Consider the following 27,729-nt stretch of genomic DNA (forward strand, 5'->3'; position numbering starts at 1 on the left):
TATGATTATCAGTTGTGAGTGACTGTTATTCTCAACAATACAAAGATCCAAGACAACTCTGAAGGATTTATAATGAAAAATGATATCCATATTTAGAGAAAGAACTTATTGTGTCTGAATACAGAGAGAAACAAACTTATTAAATTTTATTCTTCTTCACTTCTTTTGGGGGGTGAGGATTATATGTTTTCCTTCACAACATGACTTTTATGGAAATGTTTTGCATTAACTTCATATGTGCCTTCTCAATAAGAGGAGTAGGAATGAGGAGGGAGGATAGGAGAGAATTTGGAACTCAAAGTTTTAAAAACAAGTATGAAAAAAATTGTTTTACATGTAACTGGGGGGAAGAATGAAATATTAAATTGACACACACACAATAAGGATATCTCTGTGTATATGCAGAGAGCTTCCCTTACTTTGAACCAGGCTTCACATTATATGTATAATATGTATGATATATATAAATCACTCAAAGACTGTTGGAATCATGAATACTTGCATCCTTAAATCACATTTCTCTTTCAAACACTCTATAAACTTATCCTGACATTCTCATTTGTTTCTTTCTCCCATAGCATTTAGGCAATGTCTGTGTGTGGGAGCAGGGTAAATATAGGATTTTTTTCCAAAGATATTAGAATTACTTATAAATTTTACTATATGGTAATTTTGCTTATTTTGAGTTTTAAAATTATTTTTACATTAATTTTTATACTAAACTTTTTAATATTAATTCAATAGCAATTCCCATCTAGTTCTTCTAAGGCTCCTATAAAAATAAAAACTAAAGAAAAATTGTGGTCAACTTTTAAATTTTTTTCTAGGAGGACATAATTATATTCATAAATTCTACATTATTAAGTACTTTATTTTGACTTAAATATATTTATATCTTTTTCTTTTTATATCCATTTACACATGTATCCCTGGGTGTTCCTATACACAAGTGAATATAACAAATCCTAAAAAATAAAAAATAGGGGGATATAGTTCAATAAAAATCAACAAGTAACTCCACATATTATAATACAAAGTAGGAAAGAGCCAATTTCTCAACTCCTCTCCCAGGTCAAACTTAGTCATTGCAGGGATGAAGTATTAAGTTTTGCTGTGCTGTTTTTGTTTCCATTTGCATCACTGAAGTCCTTATATTTTGTATTTTGTTGTGGTGATTAGAGAAGTCAAAGAAGAGGCACGTGACAGAGAAAAACAAATGGTAACAAAAAAATTCTTAAGAAGGGGAGAATAAAATATGTTACCCAAAATGTGAGCTCGCAAATGTGGCAGGAAGCAAGAGAAGGGGACAACTGATGGATGATCCATGTGCTCCACTGTCTCTGATGATGTCTAGAAAAAATAAGAAGGGCCCCGATGGATTGGGTGGAGCCCTCAAGGTGAACTTAGGAAGAACATGACAAAAGGGGTCTCACAGCATGGTGTGCATGGCTGAGCTGGAAGGCCCAGACTCCGTGAGTGTCGGACAGACTGTGATGCTCTGCTGATGTTCTGCCTCAATGAAACCACAAATAAACAGCATCCAACAAACTGAATCCGCAGAGTAGCCACACCTGACGTGTGTGTCTCTGTCCTTTGTGTCCATCCCTTTTCTGCCAGGAGGTGAGTAACTCACTTCCCCCTCGGTCCCAAGGTGTTCTAGGATTGTCCTAATCTGATTCCCCTGGAATCCTGCTTTCCCCCCTGGCTGCCCCATGGGAGAATGGCCCGAGACAGGCTGTGACTAGGCACAGGAGGCAGCCAGGATGGGGGAAGGGCCAGAGGCCCAGAGACAGGAAGGTTGTCTGAAGGAACCAGGGAGGCTGAGCTTGGGGGACGACCAAGATGGGGCTTGTAGTACCTGCCTGCAAGCATTCGAGGGGATGTGACAAGGATAGGGTGGGACTTGTTCTGTCTGATACCAAACCATAGAGAGGTGAACAAAATGGGGAAAGTGCAGAGGGCTGACTTTAGGCTTAACCTAAGAATAGACTCCCTGGAAAGGAGAACTATGTATCAGGACAATTGATGATCCAGTCCTGGCTGTAGTAACAATAGTGATAGTTAACATTTAAAAATTTTATATTGAACTTTTTATATTAATTCAATAGCAACTCCCATCTAATTCTTCTAAGATTCCTATGAAAATAAAAACCAAAGAAGCTGTGTTCAGCTTTTCATTTTTTTTTCAATGAGAACATAATTATATCCATAAATTCCACATTATAAGTACTTTATTTTGATTTAAATACATTTATATCTTTTCTTTTTACATTGTGCTTAATGAGTTCCAGGTGCAATTCTCAGCACTTTTCCATTATTACTTGATCCCGATAATAACCCTAGGAGTTAGTGCAATTATGATCTCCATTTTAGAAATGAGAAAAACAAAGCAAACAGATTAAGTTGCCCAGCATCACCCAACAAGGAAGTGTCTGGAGCTGGATTTGAACTCAGCCTTCTTCCCAATATGCCTGGCTCCATCCACTGCCTCCTGGGTCACTAGTCCTCCTGCATTGGAGGTCTTAAAGCAAAGGGTATAGAACTCTTCTTAAAGATTTGGAAAGGGGACCCTCAGTCAGGTATGGAATGGAGAAGCCCACCCTTAAGTGTCATCTAGTTATTTAGTGTCTCTCCATGATTCTTGGCTGAACTCTCACAGCCCCAGCACCTTCCTCTGAGACCTAGAAACCTCTCCCCAGGAGCCCAGACAAGCTGCCCCAGTCGCAGCTGAGAGGAAGGAAAACCCCTGGGGCAGTGATACCTCACCGAGCAGCTGCTGGAAAGGTTTTTGTTCAGGGCTGTATAACTGTGGGAGTATAGTAACTACTCTGACAGTGATAGACTGCAGCATCCTCAGCCTCCATGTTGCTGATTGTGAAGGAGAAATCTGTTCCAGAGCCACTGCCACTGAACCGGGCAGGGACCCCGGATGCCAGACTGTCAGCATAGTAGATGAGGAGCCGAGGGGCCTGGCCTGGTTTCTGTTGGTACCAGTACATGCTGGAACCAATGTTCTGACTGGCCCTGCAGGACATGGTGACTCTATCTCCTGGAGACTCAGCCAGGGAGGCTGGAGACTGGGTCAGCACAACGTCCCCTCGGGCATCTGGAATCACAAACACAAGAGAAACAGTGAGAACAACCCCAGAACATATTCCCAGCAGGAGAAATCTCTCTGACTGTAGTGAATTAAACTTCTGCTGCTGGGATCGGCTCCCATAATTACCAGCACAGAGCTACATTTTCTCTCTTGAGAGAATCCCATCCCTTCCCAGTTCTGCCCAGAGGGACAAAAAACAGCCTTTCTGCTTTTCCTCACTCACCTGGGATCCAGAGCAACAGGACAAGGAGCATCTGAGCCTGGGACCCCATCTCTATGTGCCTGAGCTCTGAGCTGCCCAGCCCCTGCCTCCCCAGCTGCCTTTTTAGAGCTGCTCTCAGCAGGAGCTTCCTGGGATGGAGTGAGCCATGCAAAGCAGCCCAGGGAGGGAGGCTTCTGCTCAGAGACTAGTCTAGAACCCTGAGCTGTACCAGTGCAGCAATTTCCCTTTGGGATGCTGGGATGGGGATATTCTAGTGGGGTCAGAATCTATTCGGTCCCATGTGCCCTGAAAACCTCAGAGAAGCCAAGAATGCAGAGAACCAGAAGGGAACAAACATATGTAGTGTGACTTCAAGGAGGTTACCCTGTGTTCTAACTTGAAATACCCACCCATCACTTATGATCCTTATTCCACTCCTCACTAGTTCAGAGTGATGGCTATGGCTGTCTGATCATAAGGGAAGACTTTGTAGTCATTCACGTCAGTACTAGAGAAGTATTATTTATAATATTATTTAGTATTATTTATTATTATAAATACTAGTATTTATTTATTTAGTATTATTTATAAATACTGTTCAATTTTTTCCTCATAAAGTCCCTGCTACCAAAGTCCTGGTAAATGGCAAATAATTCAACATCAGAAATTGATGTGGTTTCATTAGAAATTATATTACTGCAAAGGAATTCTCCTCACTTTATTGTTGTACTTGGAGAACTCCAAGCCCTTTCCCTTCAACCTGCAACAGAAATCTCCAATAGGTGACGTCTTCTCCTATTGCTCTATGAGATCCTGGGGAGCAGAGATCACCTTAGTGTTCCCTTATGTCCCCAGTTCAGCACAGGGTTTGGCTCATAATAAATATCTAACTTGTTTTTTAAATTAATTTAATTAATTTTACAATTTATTTTATTAATTCATTAAAATAGAACTATAAGACCCCAAGCTTTAGATGGGCCCTATACACTAAGGTAAACTCCTTTTTCCTCCTCACTGACTCCACACAGATGATTTGGGAACTTTGATATATGATTTCCCAAGAAAACTAAATAACCACAGGATCCTTTAAAAAGTACCTGTGGCTGCTGCTGGGTGAACCAGTGGGCGGAACATTGCCCTGCTGTCAGGAGGGGAATTCAAATGTGCCAGTAGCACTAGCTACTGTGACCCTAGCCAAGTCTCTTAACCTTGACTGTCTTCTTCCTCCTCCCATCCCCCAAAAAGAAACAAAGAAATAAGCAACCAGAAAGCCCCTGAGGTCACAAGACTCATAAACTATGATTTATAGAAGTGAAAGGAAACTTTCCTTCCCATCAGTCCTCCCATAGACACCTACAGGCTCTGCCTTTGCCCGGCCCCTCTAGGGCTAGCCCAGCTTCTCTCCATCCCTGGTCCTTCCCGGACCTTCAGGGGTCACTGAGGCATGGCCAGGGATGTGCTCGGCAGCTGTCCCCCATTGCACCATCCCAGTATCCCACCTCTGTCCGCCCCCTGCACAAGGTCAGTCCCTATCCTCAGCTCACCGACAATGAGTATCACTGTCCCACAGATGGACCCTGGATCCTGCCTCCTGGCTCCACAGCCTCCGGGTAGTATCTTCCCCCCTGTTTCAGGATCAGATCTATTGCACTGCAAGGTATTGGGAAGAATAGGGGGGGCTGCATTTAGATGACACATGTGCCCCCAGACAAGAGTGCTACCATTTTTTTTAACCTTTCCTTGTCAACCCATCCTGACTAGAGATGGCCAGGGAATGCAGTGGATAACACACTAAACCTCGAATCCAGAGCGTCTAAATTCAAATCCAGCTTCTAAGACTTAGTAGTTGTGAAACCCTGGAAAAATCACTTATACTGTGTCTATTTCAGCTTCCTCATCTATAAGTTGGGTATAACAAAAGCACCTTCTTCCCATTGTAGTTGTGTCAATAAAAAGATTTAATACTTTTAAAACTTTCCAAACTTTAAAGCATTTTATAAATACCATTATTGTTGTTGTTGTTTTCATTATTATTGTTTCTAAAGTGGGGGCACATAAGGCAACAAACTCTATATCTTGAATTATTTTATTTATTTTTCACTGTAGTATGCTTTCTAGAGCCCCCAAATTGGGGTGCCAAAATATACCGTCCAGACTAGCTTTCTGGAGGATCTCAGGATCAGACCAAGTCCTTGGTCTTAGTGGAGGAGTAAAGGAGACAGGAGACTCACAAAAATGGTCCATTTATCTCAAGTTCTCTCAGCCCTTAAATACCTTAGTATGATTACATCACCACAGCACACTGTGCAAGTGCTAACTATGAGCACCCTGCTATTGATATGTAACTGCCTCTTTACTGTAAGTATCCCTTGCTTCAAGTAGAACAGAGGTGCTTACACCCTCCTTGACTTTTCAGGAAGGATAAGATGCCCCAAGGGGAGATGGGGAGCCAAAGCAGACATTGTCAGCAGGTTCCCTCTGGGCTGAAGGGTCTTATGCCTTACCCAGAGTTCCCCCACTATCTGCACCCATCAACATTTCACTTCTGATAACTTTACTGCTTTCTTAGGAAAGGAAGGAAGGAAGGAAGGAAGGAAGGAAGGAAGGAAGGAAGGAAGGAAGGAAGGAAGGAAGGAAGGAAGGAAGGAAGGAAGGAAGGAAGGAAGGAAGGAAGAAGGAAGGAAAGAAGGAAAAGAGGCAGAAAGAGAGCAGATTAAAGAAAAAATCACATCAGGACACTTTTATGGGATAAAACAGATGGAAAAAAGAAGGAAGAGCAAGAGGTAAATTTCAGTCATCTCATTTTATAGGTGAGGAAACTGCCAAGATGAAAAATGTATCCTAGTCTAGTAAGAGGCTATGATACTAGTTCCAGCTCAGTTCTTTTAAGTTACAAACTTCCACTTTTCTCTTTGCTGTACATTAGAGATAGAATACCATATATAGAAATTTATACATGGAGCTGCTTGACTAGTAAGAGTAATGTGCAATAATCCTTGATATATAGGTTTGAACCAGAAAAACCAAATAAATGAGTTTTTCCGGGTGAGGCCTGGGAGATGTTTGGAGAAACAAAGGAGAGAGAAAGTAGGGAGAGTACTTATTATTAAAAAATAGATTTTATGTTCAACTTTTGAATTCATTTAAAAAAACATAACCCTATGCATATGAAGGCAGAGAGTTTTCATTACTTTGAGATATGTGGGTCATGCAGGTGCTGTTGGAATCATGGACACTTAAATCTTGACAATATATTTCTTTTACAAACTCATTATAGACTTATTCTGACTTCCCATTTGGTTCTTTCATATAAACTATCTGTGTGTGGGACAGGGCATGTGGGGGAAGTTATTATTTTTCCAAAAGAGGTATACAGGTATCTATAAATTTTATAATATGAATACTTTCTTCATTTTGATTTTTAAAAATTTTATTTTTAGATTAATTTTTCTATTAAACATTTTATATTGATTCACAAACAAATCCCAGCCCATTCTCCCACTCAAGTATAGCACTCTTACAAAGAAAACAAAAGAAAAGGAAGAAAAAAATTATGACTAATTTTATATTAATTAAATTTACTTATATCTTTTTCCTTTTATTTCTAGATATATTTCTCCATGCAGGAATATAACAAATACTATAAAATAAAAAGAAAAAACAGTTAAGTGAAACCAACCAGTAAATTAATGGAATATAACACAAATAGGGAAGGCACAATTTCTTTATTTAATTTAATTTTTTTTTTATTTTTAATAAAGCTTTTTATTTTCAGAACATATGCATGGATAATTTTACAACATTGACCTTTGCATAGCCTTATGTTTCAGATTTTCTCCTCCTTCACCCTATCCCCTCCCCTAGATGACAAGCAGTTCAAAAAATGTAAAACATGTTGAAATATATGCTAAATCCAATTTGTATAAACATACTTATACATTATCTTGCTGTACAAGAGAAATCAGATCAAAAAAAAAAGTAAATGAGTAAGAAAACAAAATGGAAGTGAACATCAAAAAGAGTGAGAATGTTATGTTGTGATCCACGTTCAGTTGTCACAGTCCTCTCTCTGGGTGTAGATGGCTCTCTTCATCACAAGATCATGAACTAGTACCAGTCTCATTGTTGGAAAGAGTCACATTCGTCAGAACTGATCGTCATATAATATAGACGTTGTCATGTACAATGATCTCCTGGTTCTGCTCACCCTTAGCATCAGTTCATGTAACTCTCTCCAAGATTCTCTGAAATCATCCTGCTTGTTGGTTATTACAGAACAATAATAACATCTATATACCATAACTTATTCTGCCATTCTCCAATTGATGGGCATCCACTCAGTTTCCAGTTTCTTGACACTAAAAAAAGGGCTGACACAAACATTTTTGCATATGTGGAATAAAGTTATTATAAATATTCATAATGCTAAAAAAAAGTCTTAGTTGTTCAAAGTTGTACTTTAAACACCATTGCTCTTACAGTGGACAATATTCTCTTACTTCTGGTCATTTCATTCTTAATTTCAAACATATGTTTTTCTAGAATCACTCAACTCATCATTTCTTATAGCAGTAACATTCCCAAAATCATCTCTCACAACTTGCTGAGCCATTACCCAGTCATTGGGCATCTCCTCACTTCCAGTTCTTTGACCCCACAAAGACAGCTGCTACTATATTTTAATATTCTAAAGTTCTCTCCCTTTTCCTATTGTTATCTTGGTAAAAAAATGTAAAAGAGGTATAGTTGGCTCAAAATGTCAACACAGTTTTATAATTTCTTGGGCACACTTCCAGATCGCTGTCCAAAATAAATGGATCAATTTATTGTCTCACCAGTAGTAAATCAGTGTCCCAATTATTCCCGTTCCTTACCCTCCAACATTTGTCATTTTCCTTTTTATCATGTTAGCCACTCTGAAAGGTTTTTGCTGATATCTCAAAGTTGTTTTAATTTGTACTTCTCTTAATCAGGAGTGAATTAAAGCATTTTTGTCATATGATTGATTATCATATTTTATAGCTTTATTGAAAAATGCCTCTTCATATCTTTGACAGTTTATCATTTGAGGAATTACTTATATTCTTATAAATTTGTCTTTTTAAATTATTAATAGTATTTATTGGCTAGAATTATAGAGCAAACCTCAATTTACTTATCTGTAAAATGAAGGTATGAAATTAGATTATCCCTAGGGTCTTTAAAATTTTTTTTTTAATTTTAAACTTAAATACTACATGAGAAAGGAAAAAGAAGAGCCTTGCCATGTATACTGCAGTCCATTCAGTATAAAACAATAAATTTTCATGACAAGAAAATTTATATAATAAATACTACAAAGTATTTTTCAAAGTAACTCATGTTCCAACCATTCTGGAGAGCAATTTGGAACTATGCTCAAAAAGTTATCAAACTGTTCATACCCTTTGATCCAGCAGTGTTTCTACCGGACTTTTACCCCAAAGAGATACTAAAGAAAGGAAAGGGACCTGTATGTGCCGAAATGTTTGTGGCAGCCCTGTTTGTAGTGGCTAGAAGCTGGAAAATGAATGGATGCCCATCAATTGGAGAATGGTTGGGTAAATTGTGGTATATGAATGTTATGGAATATTATTGTTCTGTAAGAAATGACCAGAAGGATGAATACAGACAGGACTGGTGAGACTTACATGAACTGATGCTAAGTGAAATGAGCAGAACCAGGAGATCATTTTATACTTCAACAACGATACTGTTTGAGGATGTATTCTGATGGAAGTGGATCTCTTCAATAAAGAGACCTAATTCAGTTTCAATTGATCAAGGATGGACAGAAGCAGCTACCCCCAAAGAAAGAACACTGGGAAATTAATATAAACTGCTTGCATTTTTGTTTTTCTTCCCGGGTTATTTATACTTTCTGAATCCAATTCTCCCTGTGCAACAAGAAAACTGGTTCTGCATACATATATTGTATCTAGGATATACTGTAACCTATTCAACATGTAAAGGACTGCTTGCCCGGGAGGGGGTAGTGGGAGGGAGGGGAAAAATCGGAACAGAAGTGAATGCAAGGGATAATGTTGTAAAAAAAAATTACCCTGGCATGGGTTCTGTCAATAAAAAGTTATTTTAAAAAAAAGGCCTAGACCTATTCAACTACTAGTTTATAAATCTAATACTCATTTCCAGGAGATTATGAAGTATTAGTCAAGTCTTTCAGAGCATATTTCAAGTTCTGTAGCAGTTGCCGTGATTCATTCCTTTGCCTTTGCTTTTTGAAAATGTGAATCAGATTCTTTCTACATTTGCTAGAGATTTGGTGTGGATTTACTCAGTAAGTATGACTTGAAGTCTCCATGCTACCTAACTCATACCCTTATCCCATCATTTACAAATGATTCATCATAGTTATGTGATCTTGAATAAGATACACATTTTTGCAATAAAACCTTAACTAGACATCAAAAAAAAAGTAATTCATGTTTTATTTGCTTCCTTGTGATTTTTTTTTTGCCCTTTACTGTGTGATTTTTATTTTATTTTTTCCTCTTCTTTTCATCTTCTCCCCTAAAGGAGACTACAGTTATACATAGAGTTTTACAAACACACATATACATATACATATACACTCATACACATATAAGTAAAACCATACTGTGCCCATTTCCACTTGTCATCTGTTTCTCAGAGGCTGGGTAGCATCTTCCTTTATAGGTTCAAGTCTTTCCATGTTTCTAAATCAACCAGCTCATCATTTCCTACACCACAGCTATATTCCAACTCAATCTCATCTGATCTGAGAGAATGACTGTGAACATTTCCCCCTCAATTTTCTTCAGTCCTTCTATTCTATTTTATTTATACTACAAAATTTTAACTCAAAATAGTTGAAAATATCCTTTTTATACTTCAACAATGATCTCCCTTACAATATAGATTATGGTCTTATAGTGCTGAATCTACTTCCTTTTTATCTTTTATTCCTGGCTTCTTTGAGATTCATGACCTTGTGCTCTTTCAAATAAACTTTGTTATTATTAGTAAAATAATTTTTAAATTAGTAATTATTTTAAAATATTTATCATAATGTTCCTGAAAGGGACTTATCATTAAATTTAAATTTTGAAACTGCTATCCATTTCTTTTTATGATGAATTTATGGTAAATTAAATAGTTTGCCCCAGTCATATTCTAATCTATAATTACTTGTATATTTTCCTCTTTCTTGGTTTTCCTTAGTATCTATAGTTCTCCCTCTATTTACCCTATCTCCTCACTTCTCTGTTTTACTTACCTACTTACCTTGTCCTCCTATTCCTTAACCTGAGCACTCCTCTAAAAGTCTCTCCCTTATCCCCCTGCCCCCATCTCCTGGACGTCCATATATAAATAAATATATATATGTGTGTGTGTGTGTGTGTGTGTGTGTGTGTGTGTGTGGTGTATGTGTGTGTGTACACTCATGTGTATATACACACATATAAGTATGTCTATACAAATTATTTGTATTTGTGTATTATATGTGTGTAGACTTTATATAAATATACATATACATATATACACACATGCACATACCCCACACATATATACATCTATATTTACCCCTTTAACCCATTCCTAATGAGAGTAAGGTTCTAGCAATACCTGCCCTCCCCCCCAGTAACCTTTTCAGTTGTTTTTCAGAGGAGATGTTTCACTTTCTTTTGTATTTTAATATTCTTTTGATTTTGTTTTATGATTTCTTGGTGTCTTAGATGATCATCAGTTTCCCTTTGCCAATTCTGGTTTTCAAGAATTTATCTTTTTCCTTAAGTTTTTGATTATCTACTTCAAGTTGATTGACTTTCTTTTCATACTTTTATTTTTTTGGATTGTACATATTTTTTTCAATTTTTCTTCATTTCTCTTACCTGATTTTTAAAGTCCTTTTTGAGCTTTTCTGGGAACTCTTTTTGTACTGGGGTCAATTTGACATTTTTTTAATTGAAGAGGAATGATTTTTTAGCTCCATTATCTTCCTGTGAATGTTTCTCGTCCTCTCCTGTCTTCCCTCCCTCCTTCCCTCCCTCCATCTCATCTCCCCCTCTCCCTCTCTCTCTCCTTCCCTTTCTCCCTCTCCCTTTCCCTCTTTCTCCCTCCTCTATCTCTCTCTGTCTGTCTTCTATCTCTGTAATTATAATACTAATTTATGTAAGGAAGATATTATTGCTGATGTATTACTAAAGGTTGAAGTACACCTGGCTCAGGCATGTATGCAATCTATCAACTTTGGTTCTTTCCATCACTTCTTCCTCTATATCTCTCTTTTCATTTTTCCTCTCCTTTTCTTCCTAATAGCCTAACAAGGATTGGTGTATCCATTTTCTGTCACAAATGGTACACACACACACGTGCACACACACACACACACACACACACATTATTCACTTGAGGAATAGCATGGTGTTCTTTAAATCCCTTCATCTTCTTCTTCAAGGAGAGAGATCAGCTTGTATCTTGAAGAGAGAAAACAATAGATTAGCTATTGTGGAAACATAAATTTCACCCATTCCATGTCAGTAACTGCACAACTTTCCTTATTCACCTATTATGAGGTATTGATAGCTTAATCCCAACTTAAAATATTGATAAGAAATTATCTTTTCTTTTTAACTTGACAAACCACTTACCTTCTTTATTCTCAGGAAATGCATATTCAGATACTATCTCCCCTATTTCCTTTTTGGGGGAGAAGCTCCCACTAAATATTAACATTACTCAATCTTGTTTGCTTCTTTTCCCTTCAGATCAGTGGGAGAAAGGCTGAAGGGCAGTGAGGGAGAAAGATAAATCAACCTTACCTGAATAACAATTTTTGTGACTTTATAGGATTAACTGTGCTCTCTAACTCTATTTATAAACCATATGGCCTTTAATAATGAATTTTTCAATTCTCTGAATGTGAAAGTTTATTGACTAAAGGAATGAAGGAAGTGCATCAGATAGGATCTCGAGAAGTTGAAGATTTTGTATTTGTCTGATTTGGGGCATGTTCATGTAATTCTGGCAGACTTAAGTTGAAATTGAAGTGACTGAATTACTGATTCAGAATACTTGTGTTGGGAAACGAATGGAACAGACTTATTAATATGTATCTGGACTACCATCTGGTGGCCAAATCATATACCACACCACCTCAGCTGATCAACTATTGCTAGAACAATGATGACATAATATTTTCCAGGGGGAATAGAAGAATGAGACAGAAAATGTTATGTTTATTATCAGGTGCACCTCTTATTACTAACATCCACCAACAGTAACTTCATTATATAAATTAACATCATAATTCTAGATGAGAAAAGGAGCTCAGAAACCATGTTGATCCAAGCTCTTATACTGTTCCTATCTCCTTCCGCCTGATGAGTTATTCCTGCTTGGATATTCATTACTCCACTCTCTTCTTTCATTTTTAATTCCTGATATCAAGATACTACTTGCCTCTTTGTTACTTCCTTGTATTGTTTCCTATATGATTAAACTCAAGTTTGCAGAATGAGTTATTCTTGGTTTTCTCTTATTTTCTGGGATCTTCTATGGTTTTTTTCTAGGAGTTGCTAAGTCTTGTGTGATATCAAGCCATTCATTATGACTTGAAATGCTTCTTTTCTGGAGCTTTGTCATTTTTTCATATTTATGATATGAATTTTAGACATGAGATTCCTTGTACTTTCCCTTATCCTGAAGACCTGAATATATTCTTGAAGGGAACAAAATGAATCTTCAGTGGAATAGAGGACTGTCAGATATTTTGAATGAAGAGACACAATTGAATAGAAATTAAATGATTAAATTTCTGAGAAGTGCTTTGCAAACTCCAAAACATTTTATAAATTCTAATTATCATTAGTAAATCTTGATAGAGTGTTAGAGAGAAACTATTTCATAAGCCTAAAGGCAGTAATCTATCCACCATGAAATCCAACCATTGAGTTTTCTTTGAAAAGCTACATTCTGGAAAGAGTTTCTATCACTCTGAAGCCATGTTGACCTACAGAGGAAGAAAAGAACTAACAGTCCAGAAGGGACTCGAGTGGCTTCAATGCAGCCAAAAAAAACCCATTTGGGGAATAAGGAAGGCTTTGAATTCCAAACAGAAATAGTAATGTTTGATGCTGAAGGGCACAGGGAGCCACTGGAATTTATTGATTAGGAAGAGTGACATAGTTAGATGTGAACTTTAGAAATTTAGAATTAAGATTTAATTTAGAAAATTAGACAATTTAGAAAAATCACTGTAGTGACTGAATGGAAGATATTTAGAGTGGGGAGAGGAAGGAGGCAAGCAGCAGCCCCTAGCAGCTCTGGCCAGGACTGAGAGGCCTGCATCAGGAGGCTAGCAATGTAAGAGGAGAGAAGAGAGCACATCTGAGAAATATTGCAAAGGAAAAATTGATAGGTTTTAGCAACAAGTCAGATGTGAGGTGTGGGGAGGCAGTAAGAGATAGGGAGGAAAATAGGGTTAGTGCCTAAGTTAGTGCCTTAGGGATTTCAAAGGTAGATGTTGTCCTCCACAGAATTGGGAAAAGTAGAGGGAGCGTAAGGTTGAATGTGAAATTTCTCTTTTGGACATGTTGACTTTAGGATGTCTCAAGATTTGCAATTAAGACTGAAAGACAGTTGCAGATGCCAGCTTGGAGGGGTTAGAGAAATAGGGGCAGGAGAGGTAGATCTCCTGAATTGTCAGCAAAATGATTATAATTAAATTCATTGTAGTTAATGATGTCACCAAGTGTAATGATATAGAGGGAGAGGAGGAAAGGAGTTAGGACAGAACCTTGAGGGGAACCCACAATTAAAGGGCATGATCTGGGTAAGGATCCAGTAAAGATGAGAGAAAAAACTCTAACCAACATAATGACTAAGGCAATCATGTCTCCAGAGAACCAATGATGAAGTGTATTATCCACTTCCTGGCAGAGAAATGATGGACACAAGGAAAAGAGACATATTTCAAGGCACAGTTATGGGGATATTCTGTTGGACTCTGTTTTTATTTTACAATTTTCTTGGTTTTATCTCTTTCTGTTTTAATTGTTGAGGGATGAAGAGAAAGTTGGTAAGTAATGTTGGCAATAGTAAAGGAAAAATTGGGGGAAAATAACATTTTTTAAATGCCCTGAAGATGATAGAAAGTATTTGAGAAGGGTATAGAAAGGCAGGACATGAAGAAAATGAAATAAATGATTTGTCATATGTTTTCAAGCAAAGGCTATGAAATGGAGATTCAGAGTTTCGTGTTTAATACATTTTTTGTATACAATGTTATGGTATGTGAAAATTGTCTTCCCCCTCACCCTTTAATAGTATGTTTACACATATGTGTGTGTGTGTCTATGAATGTGTGTGTGTGTGTGTGTGTGTGTGTGTGTGTAAAATCTTTTTTCTAAATCCAAAGGAATATAACAAATAGTTAAAAAATGTAGGGGAGAAAAGTTCAATAAAAATGAAAAAATAAATCAATACCCCATAATACAAATCAGGTAAGAGCAAATTTCTCAACTTCTCTCCCACATCAAACTTAATTGTTGCAGGATTGAGACATTTATGTTTTTTGCTACATTTTTATTTGCATTTACATCATTACAGCATTTCTATTTTACAAGTTCCCTTTTTTGGACAATGTAATAAGTATAGCACATTGTTTTCAAAGCTTCCTTTTTTTTTCATTTTCTTCCGTTTTTTGTTTTGTTTTGTTTTGTTTTCTACTCTGTACCTGTACATTACACTCTAAATAGAGTTGTCATTAAACATAAATCCTTATATGTCTTATTTTCCAGTGGTGCTTGGAAATGTCAATGGAGAGTCATATGTCAAAAAAAGAATATATGGAAAAAAAATTCTTAAGAAGGGGGAGAATAAAGTCCATCGCTCAAAATGTAAGCTCAGAAATATGGTAGTTGGCAAGAGAATGGGACAACTGTTGGATGAACCACATGATGCATTATATACTGATGACATCCAGAACAATGGACAAGGGCTCCCCTGGTTTGGGTGGAGCTCTCCACATGAACTTAGGAAGGATGTGAAAAATGGAATCTCATGGTACGGGCATGCATGAGTGAGTTGGTACCTGCAGAGCTGGAAGGCCCAGACTCCAGTGAGTATCTGACAGACTGCAATGCTTTCCTGGTGTTCTGCTATCCTTCATCCACAGAGTAGCCATGCCTGACATGGTTCTGTCCTTTGGGTCCATCCCTTCTTTGTCAGGAGTTGGTAACTCCCTTCTAGGTCTCAAGGTGTTCTAGGTTTGTCCTGGCCAGAGCTCCCCTGGAATCCTGCTTTCCTTCCTGGGTGCCCATTAGAAAATGGTCTGAAACAGGCTGGTGTCCATGAAGAGTGAGACCGCCAGGATGGGGAAAGGGCCAGAGACCAAGAGACAGGAAGGCTGCCTGGAGGAAGCAGAAAGGCTTAGCTTGGGGAAGGACCAACATGGGGCATGGAGTACTTGCCTGCAAGCATCCAAAGGGGTGTAACATGGGACTTTTTCTGTCTGGCACCAAAGCCCAGAAATGTGAGCAGAGAAGGGAAGGTGCAGAGAGGTCGGGTTTAGACTCAATCTAAGAGGAGACTCCTTGGCAGTGAGAACTATGTAGAAGTGCAACGATCCAGTGTTATAGATAGTGGTAATTATAACAACTACCATTCCTACAATGCTTACTAAGTGCCGGCCACACTGCTGAGCTCTTCACAATCACTTTCTCACTTGATCCTCCCAATCACCCTAGGAGGCAGCTGCTAATGTGATCCCCGTTTTAGACAAGAAAATTGAAACAAAGATTGTGACTTACATCATACAGCTTGGAAGTAGCTGATTTGAATTCAGCCCTTCCCGACAACATACCTGGCTCCATCCATTTCTCCCATAGTAACTAGTCCCCCCACACTGGAGATCTCCTAGCAAAGGCTATAAAAAGCCTATAAAAGGGCATATAAAATCCCCTTTGGAAAGGGGATGTTTGGTCAGGTATGAGGTAGAGAAATCCATTTTGGGAATATGAGCTAGTTATTTAGATTGTGTCAATTCTTTATTAGTGACTGGAAAAGAAATGAAGGTCAGAACTTGTCACAGGCCCAGCATCTTCCTCTGAGACATGTAACCACTCCCTCTCCCAGGCAGACCAAACAAGCTGCCCCCATCCCTGCTCTGGGGAAAGAGAAGCCCCTGGAGCACTGATGCTTCCCCTAGCAGCTGCTGGACAGGTTTTTGTTTGGGGCTGTATCACTGTGAGAGGCCAGCTATAGTCCTGCTGGCAGTAATAGACTGCAGCGTCCTCAGTCTCCACTTTACTGATTGTGAGGGAGTAATCTGTGCCAGATCCACTGCCACTGAACCGGGCAGGGACCCCAGTATGCAGGTTGTTTGTATAATAAATTAGGAGCTTGGGAGCCTCCCCTGGCTTCTGTTGGTACCAATCTAAATCATTACTAACACCCGAGCTGGTCTTGCAGCTAAGGGTGACCCTCTCTCCTGGAGACACTGACAAAAATTCTGGAGACTGAGTCACCACAATGGCCCCCCTGGAACCTGGAATAAAAAAAAAAAAGACAGAACATGATCCATATGATTTCATTGTCCTGGACTTTCAATTCAGAAAGATGAAGCAGAGGGGAATAGGCTGAATCTTCTGTGTCTCTCCCATACTCCCCCAGACACATCCCAGAGATGGCCAGAAAGCAATGGAGCATGTGCAGGATCCCTCACCTGAGATCCAGAGCAGCAGAGAGCAGAGGAGCTGAGCCTGGGCCCCCATCTCCTCCCCTGGCCTTGGATACTGCTGAGCAGAGACCTCACCCATAAGCTGGCATTTATCTGGGTCTAAGGATCTGGGGCTGTCCCTGGGGAAACATGCAAATCAACAGATGGGGCAGGGGGAAGTAGAAAGGCAGAATAATCTTAAGAGGTTTCTTGTCAAGCATTAAAAATATCAATGTTTAACTCACAAAAGAAATTGTAGTTCTGTCTATTCCTCAAAAGTATGGTGTCAGAACAAAGTTCCCTATGGGTTATATGCTGATTTAGATTTGAAATATGTTATCAATGTTTTGTTGTAATTTTTCTTAATTACATTTTTCTTTTTCTAAGCTTTTATTCATTTTGAACTTTAATACAGAGAAACACAAAAAGGAATATTTCCATGGACAGAGCACAGCATAAAAAAAGATTTAATATAAAAACATGAATTTCTATTTTACAAGTTCCCTTTTTTGGACAATGTAATAAGTATAGCACATTGTTTTCAAAGCTTCCTTTTTTTTTCATTTTCTTCCGTTTTTTGTTTTGTTTTGTTTTGTTTTCTACTCTGTACCTGTACATTACACTCTAAATAGAGTTGCCATTAAACATAAATATGTGTATGTAAGTACATATTGATATATATTAAACTATTCTATACAAATTTCTGGTCTTCAGTTCTTTCTCTGGCTGTGGATAACATCTGCCTTTAAAGGTCCTTTGTAGTTGATATCAGTATTTATATTATCATCATTTCTCAGTTGTGCAAAGTTGTTCTTAGAATACTATTGCTGTTGTCGTGGACAATATTCTCTTGCTTCTTGTCATTTCCTTCTTCATAGTTTCATACAAGAATCACCCAACTCATCATTTCTTACAGCACAGCAGTATTCCATCCTGATCTTACATGACAATTTGTTCAGCTGTTCCACAGTTGATTGGTTTCTCCTCAGCTTCCAGTTCCATGTCACCAGAAAGAGAACTGCTATTTTTAAATATTTAAATTCTTTTCTTTTACCTAAATAACTTGGTTAACATATCTAAGAGAAGTATTGCTGGTTCAAAGGATATACACAGTTTTCGGAATTGTTGGTCTTCAAAATTGTTGGGTCATATTATGGTTTCGCCAACAGGAAATCAGTGTCCCAATTTTTCTACAATCTCTTCAACACTTGTCATTTCCCCGTCCATCATATTGGCCGATATGATAAGTGCCTGATGAGATCTCATTTGTATTAATTTGTATTTTTCTAATCAGAAGTTTTTAGAGCATTTTTGTCATAGACTATGTATAGTTTTTTCTTTACTTTACTGAACTGTCTATTCATATCTTTTGACTATTTATCAATTGGGGAATTACTCATACTCATAAATTTGTTTTTAACTGACAATAGTATTTATTAGCTAGAATTATAGAAAGGATCATGATTTACATGTCTGCAAAATTAAGGAGTTGAATTAGATTATCCTTGGGATCTTTTTAAATGAATTTTTAAAAATTTAAACAAATACAAAGTGAAAAAAAAAACCATTGCCATGTATACAGCAGACATTAGGAGAGAATTCAATACAAGACAATAAATTTCTATATCAAGAAAATCTATATTATAAATAGTCCATTTTTTTTCAAAGTAGAATGTGTTTTCTTTGTTTCCTTGCTGATTTTCTTTTATTCTTTCCTGTGTACCTTTTACTTTATTTTTTTATCTTCCTTACCCCACTCCTCTGAAGTAGGTTACAATTAAACACAGGTATCTATAAACATACACATACATCCTCATACACATTAATACATACATGCTAAAAACCATACTATTATTATTTCCACTTGTCATCTGTTTCTTAAAGCCTGAGTAGAATCTTCCTTCATAGATCAAAGTGTTTCCATGTTTCTAAATCAACCTGCTCATCATTTCTTACATCATATTAGTATTCCAACCCAATTCCATTGTGTCTGAGAGATTGTCTGTAAAAGTTTTCCTCCTAATTTTCTGCAATCCTTTTATCCTAGACTACAGAATTATTATTATGCTGTGAAATTAAATTAAATTTAATTAAATTTAAATTAATTAATTAAATTTAATTTAAAATAATTGAAATTATCCTTTTTATATTTCAACAATGATCTTCCTTATAATTCCTGACCTGATACTAAGTGAGAGGAGCAGAATCAGGAAAATATTGTCCACAACAATAGCAATGTTTTTCAATGATCAACTTTCATAGACATAGATCTTCTCAGCAATAAATTGATCCAAAACAATTCCAAAGGAATCATGATGGAAAATGCTATTTACATTGAAAGAAAGAACTATGGAGTCTGAATCCAGATTGAAGCACATTATTTTACCTTTTTTTTCTTTTTCATAGTTTTGCCCTTTTGTTCAGATTCTTCTTTCAGAACATAACTGATGTGGAAATATGTTTAATATGACTGTATATTTAAAACCTGTATCAAAGTACTTGGTGTCTGGGGGAGGAAGGAAAGAAGGAAAAGAGGGAGAAAATATGGAGCTCAAAATCTCATAAAAGTGAATGTTGAAAACTATCTTTGCTTGTAATTGGAAAAAAATACTATAGATTGGAAAAAATAAATGAGCAAATGCATTTTTCTAAAAGAAGAAAACAGGAAAATTAGGAGGGGCTAGGTTATGAAAAATATTGAATGACATATAGAACGTTGTTGTTTGATTCTGGAGGCAAAAGAGAGCCACTGGAATTTATGAGTAAGAAGACTGACCAGTCAGACAGGAGCATGAGGAAAAATCACTGTGGTAATTGAATTGAGGATGAATTCGAGAAGGATAGAGAGGAGGAGTTAAGCAGTATCCCTAGCACCTCTGGTCACAATCTGGGCCTAAAAAGATGAGGGCTTTCACTAAGATGGTGACAATGTCAAGGGATTCAAGGTCATATATCTGAGAAATGTTGGCAAGGGGATTGGTTTTTAACAACTGCTTAGATGTTGGATAGAGGGAGGTAGTGAGAGATAGTAAAGTGTCCAAGGTGACTTTTAGGTGAAAGCCTAAGGGATTTCAAAGATAGTTGTTGCCCTCTACAAGACTGGGAAAAATAGAGGACAGTGAATGTGAAGGGAGAACGTTGTATTTTGGACATGTTCAGTTTAAGATGAATCCAGGACTTCCAATTATTATGTTTGAACGGCAGTTGGAAATACTATCTTGGAAGATGGCAGACAGATGGGAGCAGGAAAGGTAGATTTGTGAATTGTCAACAAATCAATGGTAATTAAATCCATTGGAGCTAATGATGTCACCAAGTATTATAGAGAGAGAAGAGAAAAGGAAATAATTCAGAACCTTGAGGAGCACCTACAGTTAGAGGGTATGGGTAAGCATAAGGATCCAGCAAAGATAACAAAGAATATTTTGATTAGTATAATAACCAAGGCAATCATGTTTCCAGAAAATCAATGATGAAATGTGTCACCCACCTCCTGGAAGAGAAGTGATATTTTGTTCACTGGATTTTTTTTTCCACTTCACAAATTCTGTTTTTCAAGAGTTGGGTTTTTTTTTTTCCATTTTGCCAAATCTTTTTTAAGGAGTTTTATTCATAAAATTTCTGTGTTTCCCTTTTCAAACTCTCCTGCGAAGCTTTCATTCCTTTCCCCATTTTCCTTCTAACTCTCTTTTAAAGTCCTTTTTGAATTCTTTTGAGAGGGCCTTTTGAGTTGGAGACCAGCTTTTTTACCCTTTGAAGCTTCATCTGAAGCTGTTTTGCCTTTAGTATCCTCAGGATTTAAGGTCTGTTCTTCTCTGATATCATCTAAGGTCAGAGATCTTCTTGCTTTTTTGCTCATTTTTAAAGATTGAGTTTTGCTCTGTAGTTGCTAGTCTGCTGATCTGTTGACTTCTGGACCAGGACAGAGCAGCCAATGCTGCTACATTTTGTCTAAGAGCCTTCCAGTAGATTTTCCCCAGGGAATTTCTCTGCATTGTGACCTTGTATTGTGCTTTTGTTGGGCCATTTGCACCCCTGCCCAATTTAGCAGACCTTTTCTGAAGTTCTTCTAAGTCACTCCAACTCCAGTTCAAAGGCTTGATCTGGTATTAATCTGAGGGACATAAAAAACTTGTCTATTCTCTACCATCTTGTCTCTGTCTCCCCCCACCCCCCATCAAAAATACCATAAAAAAGCAAAATTTTAAAATACCTCTTAAAATAAAAACTAAAGAAAAAAAGGGCAGTATTATTTTTTTCAACAAGGGCATAGTCACCCATAAGTTACATATTATAATTACTTTACTTTGACTTAAATTTATATTCTTTCCTTTTACCACAACTGTTCCACTGTGACCTGATGATATCCACCAAAATGGAGAAAGGCTCCATAGTCTGGGGGGAGTCCTCCCAGAGAACTTAGCAAAAATATCACAAAAGAGGTCCCACAGCATGGACATGCATGGCTAGGTTCTCATCTGCAGAGTTGGAAGGCTCAGACTCCGTGAGTGACAGACTGCAACGCCTTCATGGTGTTGTCTCAGTGAAACCACAAATAAACAGAGTCCAACAAACTGAATCTGCAGGGTAGTTGTGCCTGACATGTGTCAGGTTTGGGTCCATCCCTTCTCTGTCAGGTCTGAAACTTCCTTTCTCCTAGGTCCTAAGCTGTTCTAGGCTTGTCCTAGTCAGATCTCCCCTGGAATCCTGCTTTCCCTCCTGGGTGCCTCATGGGAGAATAGCCTGAGGCAGGCTGGTGTCCAGGCAGAGAGAGGCAGCCAGGATGGGGAAAGAGCCAGAAGCCAAGAAGAACAAAGGTTGTCTGAAGGAACCAGGGAGGCTTAGGTTGTAGGAGACCCGACATGGGGCATGGAGTAACTGCCTTCAAGTATTCAAAGGGATGTGACATTCAAAGGGATGGAGTGTGACTTGTTCTGCCTGATACCAAAACACAGAGAGGTGAGCAAAAAGGGAAGATGCAGAGAGATTGACTTTAACCTTAATTTAAGAACAGACTCCCTGGCAATGAGAACTATGTAGCAGGACAATTGATGAACCAGTCCTGGAGCTAGTAATAATGATGATAACAGCTAACATTCCTAAAATGTTTACTAAGAGCCAACACACAATTAGGAAATAGCTGAATCTGGATCTGAACTCGGGACTTCCTTACAACATGACTCTATCCATTACAGCACTAATTCCTCTGTAGCTAATCCCCCTACACTGATGGGGTTCAAACAAAGACTAAAACAGATGTGGATTTGAAAGGGGGACTGATGGTCAGGGGTTAGATAGCCACTTCTGGGGTGTGAAGCCATTGTTTGGCTTGTGTCACTCCATGATTGTTCTCCAGCTCTGTGGGTGATAACTGAGCCATGTACATCCATACTGTGAGACCCCTTTGCTCACCTCTTCCTCAGAGACCTAGAAACCCCCAAGGCAGCCCAGACTAGCTGGCCCAGTCCCAAATGAGGGGAAGGAGATGCCCCTGGGGCACTGATGGCTTCCTCAGCAGCTGCTGGACCTTTATGGTTCCCCTGGTGTTTCCAGGTTTTAGCTCAGGGTTTGACCCATAATAAGAGCCTAATTAGAATTGTTTAATTCTTTTTTACTCGTTTAATTAATTAAATGGCATTCATTAAATTCACTAAAATGGCATATGAAATTAAGCTTTGGATGGCCCCTAAACCATAAGGAAAACCCCCTTTTCTTTTTCACTTACTTTATAAAGATGATCTGGGAACTTAGGAATATGAATTCCCATGGAAACAGAATAGCCACAGGCTCCTTTAGAAAGGACTGGGGAGGTCGGTGGGTGACAATGTGGATAGAAAACAGGTTGTGGAGTCTGGAGGACTTGAATTCAAATATAACCTCAGCCATTTATTATTGTCTAACTGTGGGCATATACTATAACCCTGACTGACTCCAAAAATTAAAATTTAAAAGGCTCTAAAGTCACATGATTCCCAACCTAGAATTGGATATAAAAGTATGAGGAAACTTCTCTCCTGTAGATTATGACATTCCACATCAGTTGGCAGCCTCCTCCCCAGAGATACCTATGGGTTCTGACCTTGCCCTGCCCCTCTCCATCCCTAGTCCTTCCTGGGCCCCTCAGGGGTCACTAGGGCAGGATCATGGCTGTGCTCAGGTGCTCCTCCCCATGACCATGTCCTGTCTCTGTCTCCCCTGCATCCTTCGCACAGCCAGTCCTGGTCCTCAGTTCCCAGGAAATGAGAATCACTGTCCCACAAGCGAGACCCTGGCCCTTGGCTCCAGTCCTTCTGCTCTCCACAACCTCCAAGTGGTATTTTCTGTCCTGCTGCAGGATCAGATCTATTGCACTACTGGATATTGCAAAGAGCAGAGAGGTTGCAATTACAGATGAAACATATGCCCCCTAGACAAGTGTGTTTCCATCATTTTAGAATCTTCCCTTGTCAATTAAACCTGACTAGGGATGACCAGCTAGTGCAGTAGATAGCATTCTGAACCTGATATCAGGAGGGTCTGAATTTAAATCTAGTCTCTAACACTTAGTACAGTGTTAGTACTAACACCTGAAGAAATCACTAGTCCTGTGTTTATTTCAGTTTCTTCATCTCTTCATTCAGCATAAAAATACCCCTCATTCCCAAGTGTGGTTGTGTGCCTGAAAAGGGTTAATACTTTAAAAGCACTTTCCAAACTTTAAAGCACTTCATTAATGTCATTGCTTTTGTTATTTACAAAGAAGTGCACACCAAGTAATACATTCCATATCATGAATATATTGTTTATTTTGACTTCTAATAATTTTGTTTTCTTTTATTTTTTTAAATCATATTTACTTACAAATATCTCTCTCATCTCCTCAGGTCACCAAGATCTTCCTTGTCATAAAGATTTTAAAAAGAAAGGAGAAAAAGCAATTCAGCAAAAGCAAACAGTGCACACTTCTCACATCATATGTAATATATTATAAATTACTAAAGAAACATCATTTCTAGGACTGGAGAAATTGGAAGGATGATGACAAATATAATCAGTATATGATGAAAATGCTTACTAACTAGCATTATGAAAAAGCTAAGGGATAGACTTTCACATTTAATCTTCATTATGACCACTTTTCTTAGATCTAGACAGTCAATATACAATAAATTAAGCATCAATTTATAGAATTTGCTGGTATTTGAGCTGGAAATCTTCACTGAATATTTAATAACCAATTTATGAGACCCAGTTAAAATTGGCTTCCTCACAGTCCTGACTATAAATTTTCGCTCTATATTCCTTTTGGTGTTAAGACAGAGTGCCCATACTCCTTTTGTTCTAAATTCTGCCCTGCTTCTTAATGCTCTCCCTCAGCTGTTGGTACCCTAGAGATAATTCTGCACTTTTATTTCATAAAAAGGAGCTGGTCATCTTTCCATGGCAGTGGCATAGAACTTACAGAGGGCATGTACAAAGAGCATCACAAACTACTGCAATTTATCTAATACAGTTATTGTAGAGAAGAAATGTAGATCAATTGTAGCAAACCTGAGAAGCCTCTCTAAAGTAATTCAATATTTATGGGTCTTCATTAACTTCAATTCAAAATTAGAAATCACTTAAAATGTTTAAAAAATGTGGATCAGAAAGAAGAAATAAAATAGAACAGGATTGTAGACTATGCAGAATTTTCATGCCTCTAGAGCTTGAGAAAAGATTTAATAACAAGTGAACATGATAAGCCCCATCATTATTTATTTTTTAAATTAAATTTTGTATATTTATTTGTTAAAAAAAAAACTCAGCAAGTTCTTTTACTCAGTATTATACCCTGCTTTAAAACACAAACTAAGAAAAGAAAGAGGCAGCAATGTGGTAGGTTCTTTTTTTTCCAATAAGGAAGTAGATTCATGGACAGATTCCTTTTTATTACTAGTTTATTTTGAGATATTTTAATATATTTCTTTTTACATTAATTAACAAATGTGTCTCTGCCATCTACTAAACTCAAAGGAGTGTAACAAATAATATGAAATAAAATACAAGAGGGAACAGTTTAGTAAAATCAACCAATAAGTCAACACAATGTATTACAGAGAAGGGAAAGTTCAATTTCTCAATTCTTTCCCCAGGTCAAGCTTGGTCATTGAAGGGATGATGCATTCAGTTTTTGGTGATGTTTTTGTTTTCATTTACATCATTGCAGTCCTTATACGTCTCATTTTTCTAGAGTTCTTAGAGAAGTGGATGGAAAGTCATATAGCAGTGAAAAACAAATGGAGAGAGAGAATGAATAAGAAGAAATGGAATAAAGTACATCATCCAAAATGTAAATTCACAAACATGACAGGTGGCAAGAGAAAGTGACAATTGTTGGATGATCCATATGTTCCATTGTGTCCTAATGATGTCCACAACATTGGAGAAGAGCCTTGTTATCTTGGGTAGAGTCCCTGCAGTGAACTTAGGAAAGACATGACAAGAGGGTTCTCACATAGGAGTATAAATGGATGAGTTGTCATCTGCAAAGTTGGAAGGCCCAAACTCCAGTCATTGTATGAGACAGACTGTGATGCTCTCGGGGAGCTCTGCCTTAGTGAAACCACAAATAAACAAAGACAAATAAACTAAATCCGCAAAGAAGCTGTGCTTGACATGTAGATCTCCAGCCTTTGTTTCTATCCTTTCTCTGTTAGGAGATGGATAACTCACTTCCTGTTAGATCCAAAGTTGTTCTAGGCTTGCCCTGGTCAGAGCTCCCCTGGAACCTGCTTTCCCTCCTGGGTGCTCTGTTAAGGACTGCACCTAAGTAAGGGGAGGTCAGCTCTCCAAAAGCCCCCACAGCTGTGAATTATAGCACATTTGAAGGAATTGCAAATCAGTCTTTACTGAAGTAGATATTGCTTGTGAATTAGGAATGAACTAAATCGGAGGCAAGAGGGAAAAACACCTGCCTCTCAGTCTCCTTGTATCATTATCATCCTCTCACATGAAGGGATCTATTCTGCTGGACAAAATTAGATCCCCAATAGCCACTAGCAGGTGGCTCCCCTAACAATGCCCCATTGGAGAATGACATGAGGCAGGCCGGTGCCCAGGCAGAGGGAGGCAGCCAGGATGGGGAAAGGGCCAGAGGCCCAGAGACAGGAAGGTTGTTTGAAGGAGCCAGGAAGGCTGAGCTTGGGGAAGGATCAACATGGGGCTTGTAGTATTTGCCTGCTAGCATTCAAGGGGATGTGACAAGGATGGGGATAAGATTTATTCTGCCTGATACCAAAGCACAGAAATATGAACAAAGTGAGGAGAAGCAGAGAAGCAGACTTTAGGCTTAACCTAAAAACAGTCTCCCTGACAATGAGAACTATGGAGAAAGATAACTGATAATCTAGTACTGAGGGTAATTATAATGATAATAATTAACATTTCTCTAGTACTAAGTGCCACACACTACAAAGCACTTTATAATCATTATCTCACTTGATCTACATACATCTAGGAGATGGATCTTATTATGATTCCCATTTTGCAGATAATAAAATTGGACCAAAGATTAAGTGACTTGCCCAAAATCACATAGCAAGGAAATGCCTGAGAATGGATTTGAACTCAGTTCTTCCTCACCACATTTATCTATCCATTGCATCACCTAATTGTCTAGATAGCTAGTCCCTTTGTATTGGAAGCCTTCAAGTAAATGCTATAAGAACACTTGGTGAGGATTGGGAAAGGGACTCTTGGTCAGGTCTAGGTTAGAGAAGCCCCACTTTGGGTCTCATGTGTCACTCCATGATTGTTGGTTGGGATAAAAATCAAGACTGGAACTCCTCATAGCTCCAGCATTTTCCTCTGAAACCTAGAAATCTCCCCCCTGAGGTAGCCCAGACCAGCTGTCCTCATCCCAGCTGAGGAGGAGACAACCCCTAGGGTGATGATGCATCCCCAGCAGCTGTTGAGCAGGTTTTTGTTCAGAGCTGTAGCACTGTGGAAGGATTACTATAACTTTGATGACAATAGTAAGCTCCAGCATCTTCAGCTTCCAGATTGCTGATTGTGAGGGAGAATTCTGTTCCAGAACCACTACCGCTGAACCGAGAAGGGACTTCTGGGTACAGGTTGGTTGCATAATAAATAAGGAGCTTGGGAGCCTCCCCTGGTTTCTGTTGGTACCAGTTCAGGTAATAGCTAATACCCTGACTGGCCCGGCAGGACATGTCTCTCTCCTGGAGTCCCAGACAGGGAGGCTGGAGACTGGGTCAGCACAATGGCACCTTGGGCATCTGGAATCACCAACACGAGAAATAGTGAGAAAGCCAGTTTATTTTCACAGCAGGAGAAATCTCTCTGACACCGTGGTGAATTAAATCTTCAAGGCTGGGTCCCGCCCCATGATCCCCAGTGCAGAGTCATAGTTTCCTCTGACCCCCAGAATCCTACCCCTTCCTAATCTTGCCCAGTCTGATAAAATATATGGTTCTCTGCTCTTCCTCACTCACCTGGGATCCAGAACAACAGGAGAAAGAGCATCTGAGCCTGGTACCCCATCTCCATGTGCCTGAGCTCTGAGCTGCCCAGCACCTTCCTCCCCAGCTGTCTTTTTATAGCTGCTCTCAGCAGGGAGCTTCCTGTGCTGGGAGAGAGCCATGCAAAACAGCCCAGGGAGGGAGGTTTCTGCTCAGAAGCAGGTCCAATGATCTCCCCTCCTGGCTAGTCCAGAACCCTGAGCTG

General features: G+C 38.5%; 1 pseudogene and 2 gene segments (V, D, J or C); all 3 read right to left on the bottom strand.

Moving 5' to 3' along the window:
* The window catches only part of LOC127546382 (immunoglobulin kappa variable 3-15-like), a 126,030-nt gene extending 122,649 nt beyond the window's left edge, over positions 1-3,381 (bottom strand). The window contains 2 exon segments of the V gene segment in view: positions 2,914-3,106; positions 3,324-3,381. Of these exon segments, the coding sequence occupies positions 2,914-3,106; positions 3,324-3,372 (242 nt within the window).
* Positions 3,382-4,858: 1,477 nt separating this feature from the next.
* Positions 4,859-18,024, bottom strand: LOC127546383 (immunoglobulin kappa variable 3-11-like). The segment is given in 4 exon segments: positions 4,859-4,952; positions 16,542-16,851; positions 17,029-17,162; positions 17,966-18,024. Coding segments are annotated over 4 exon segments (597 nt in total).
* Positions 18,025-26,969: 8,945 nt separating this feature from the next.
* On the bottom strand, positions 26,970-27,552 carry LOC127546384 (immunoglobulin kappa variable 3-11-like; annotated as a pseudogene).
* Positions 27,553-27,729: the final 177 nt, after the last annotated feature.

Source organism: Antechinus flavipes, chromosome 2, assembly GCF_016432865.1.
Source record: "Antechinus flavipes isolate AdamAnt ecotype Samford, QLD, Australia chromosome 2, AdamAnt_v2, whole genome shotgun sequence".
NCBI lineage: Eukaryota > Metazoa > Chordata > Mammalia > Dasyuromorphia > Dasyuridae > Antechinus > Antechinus flavipes.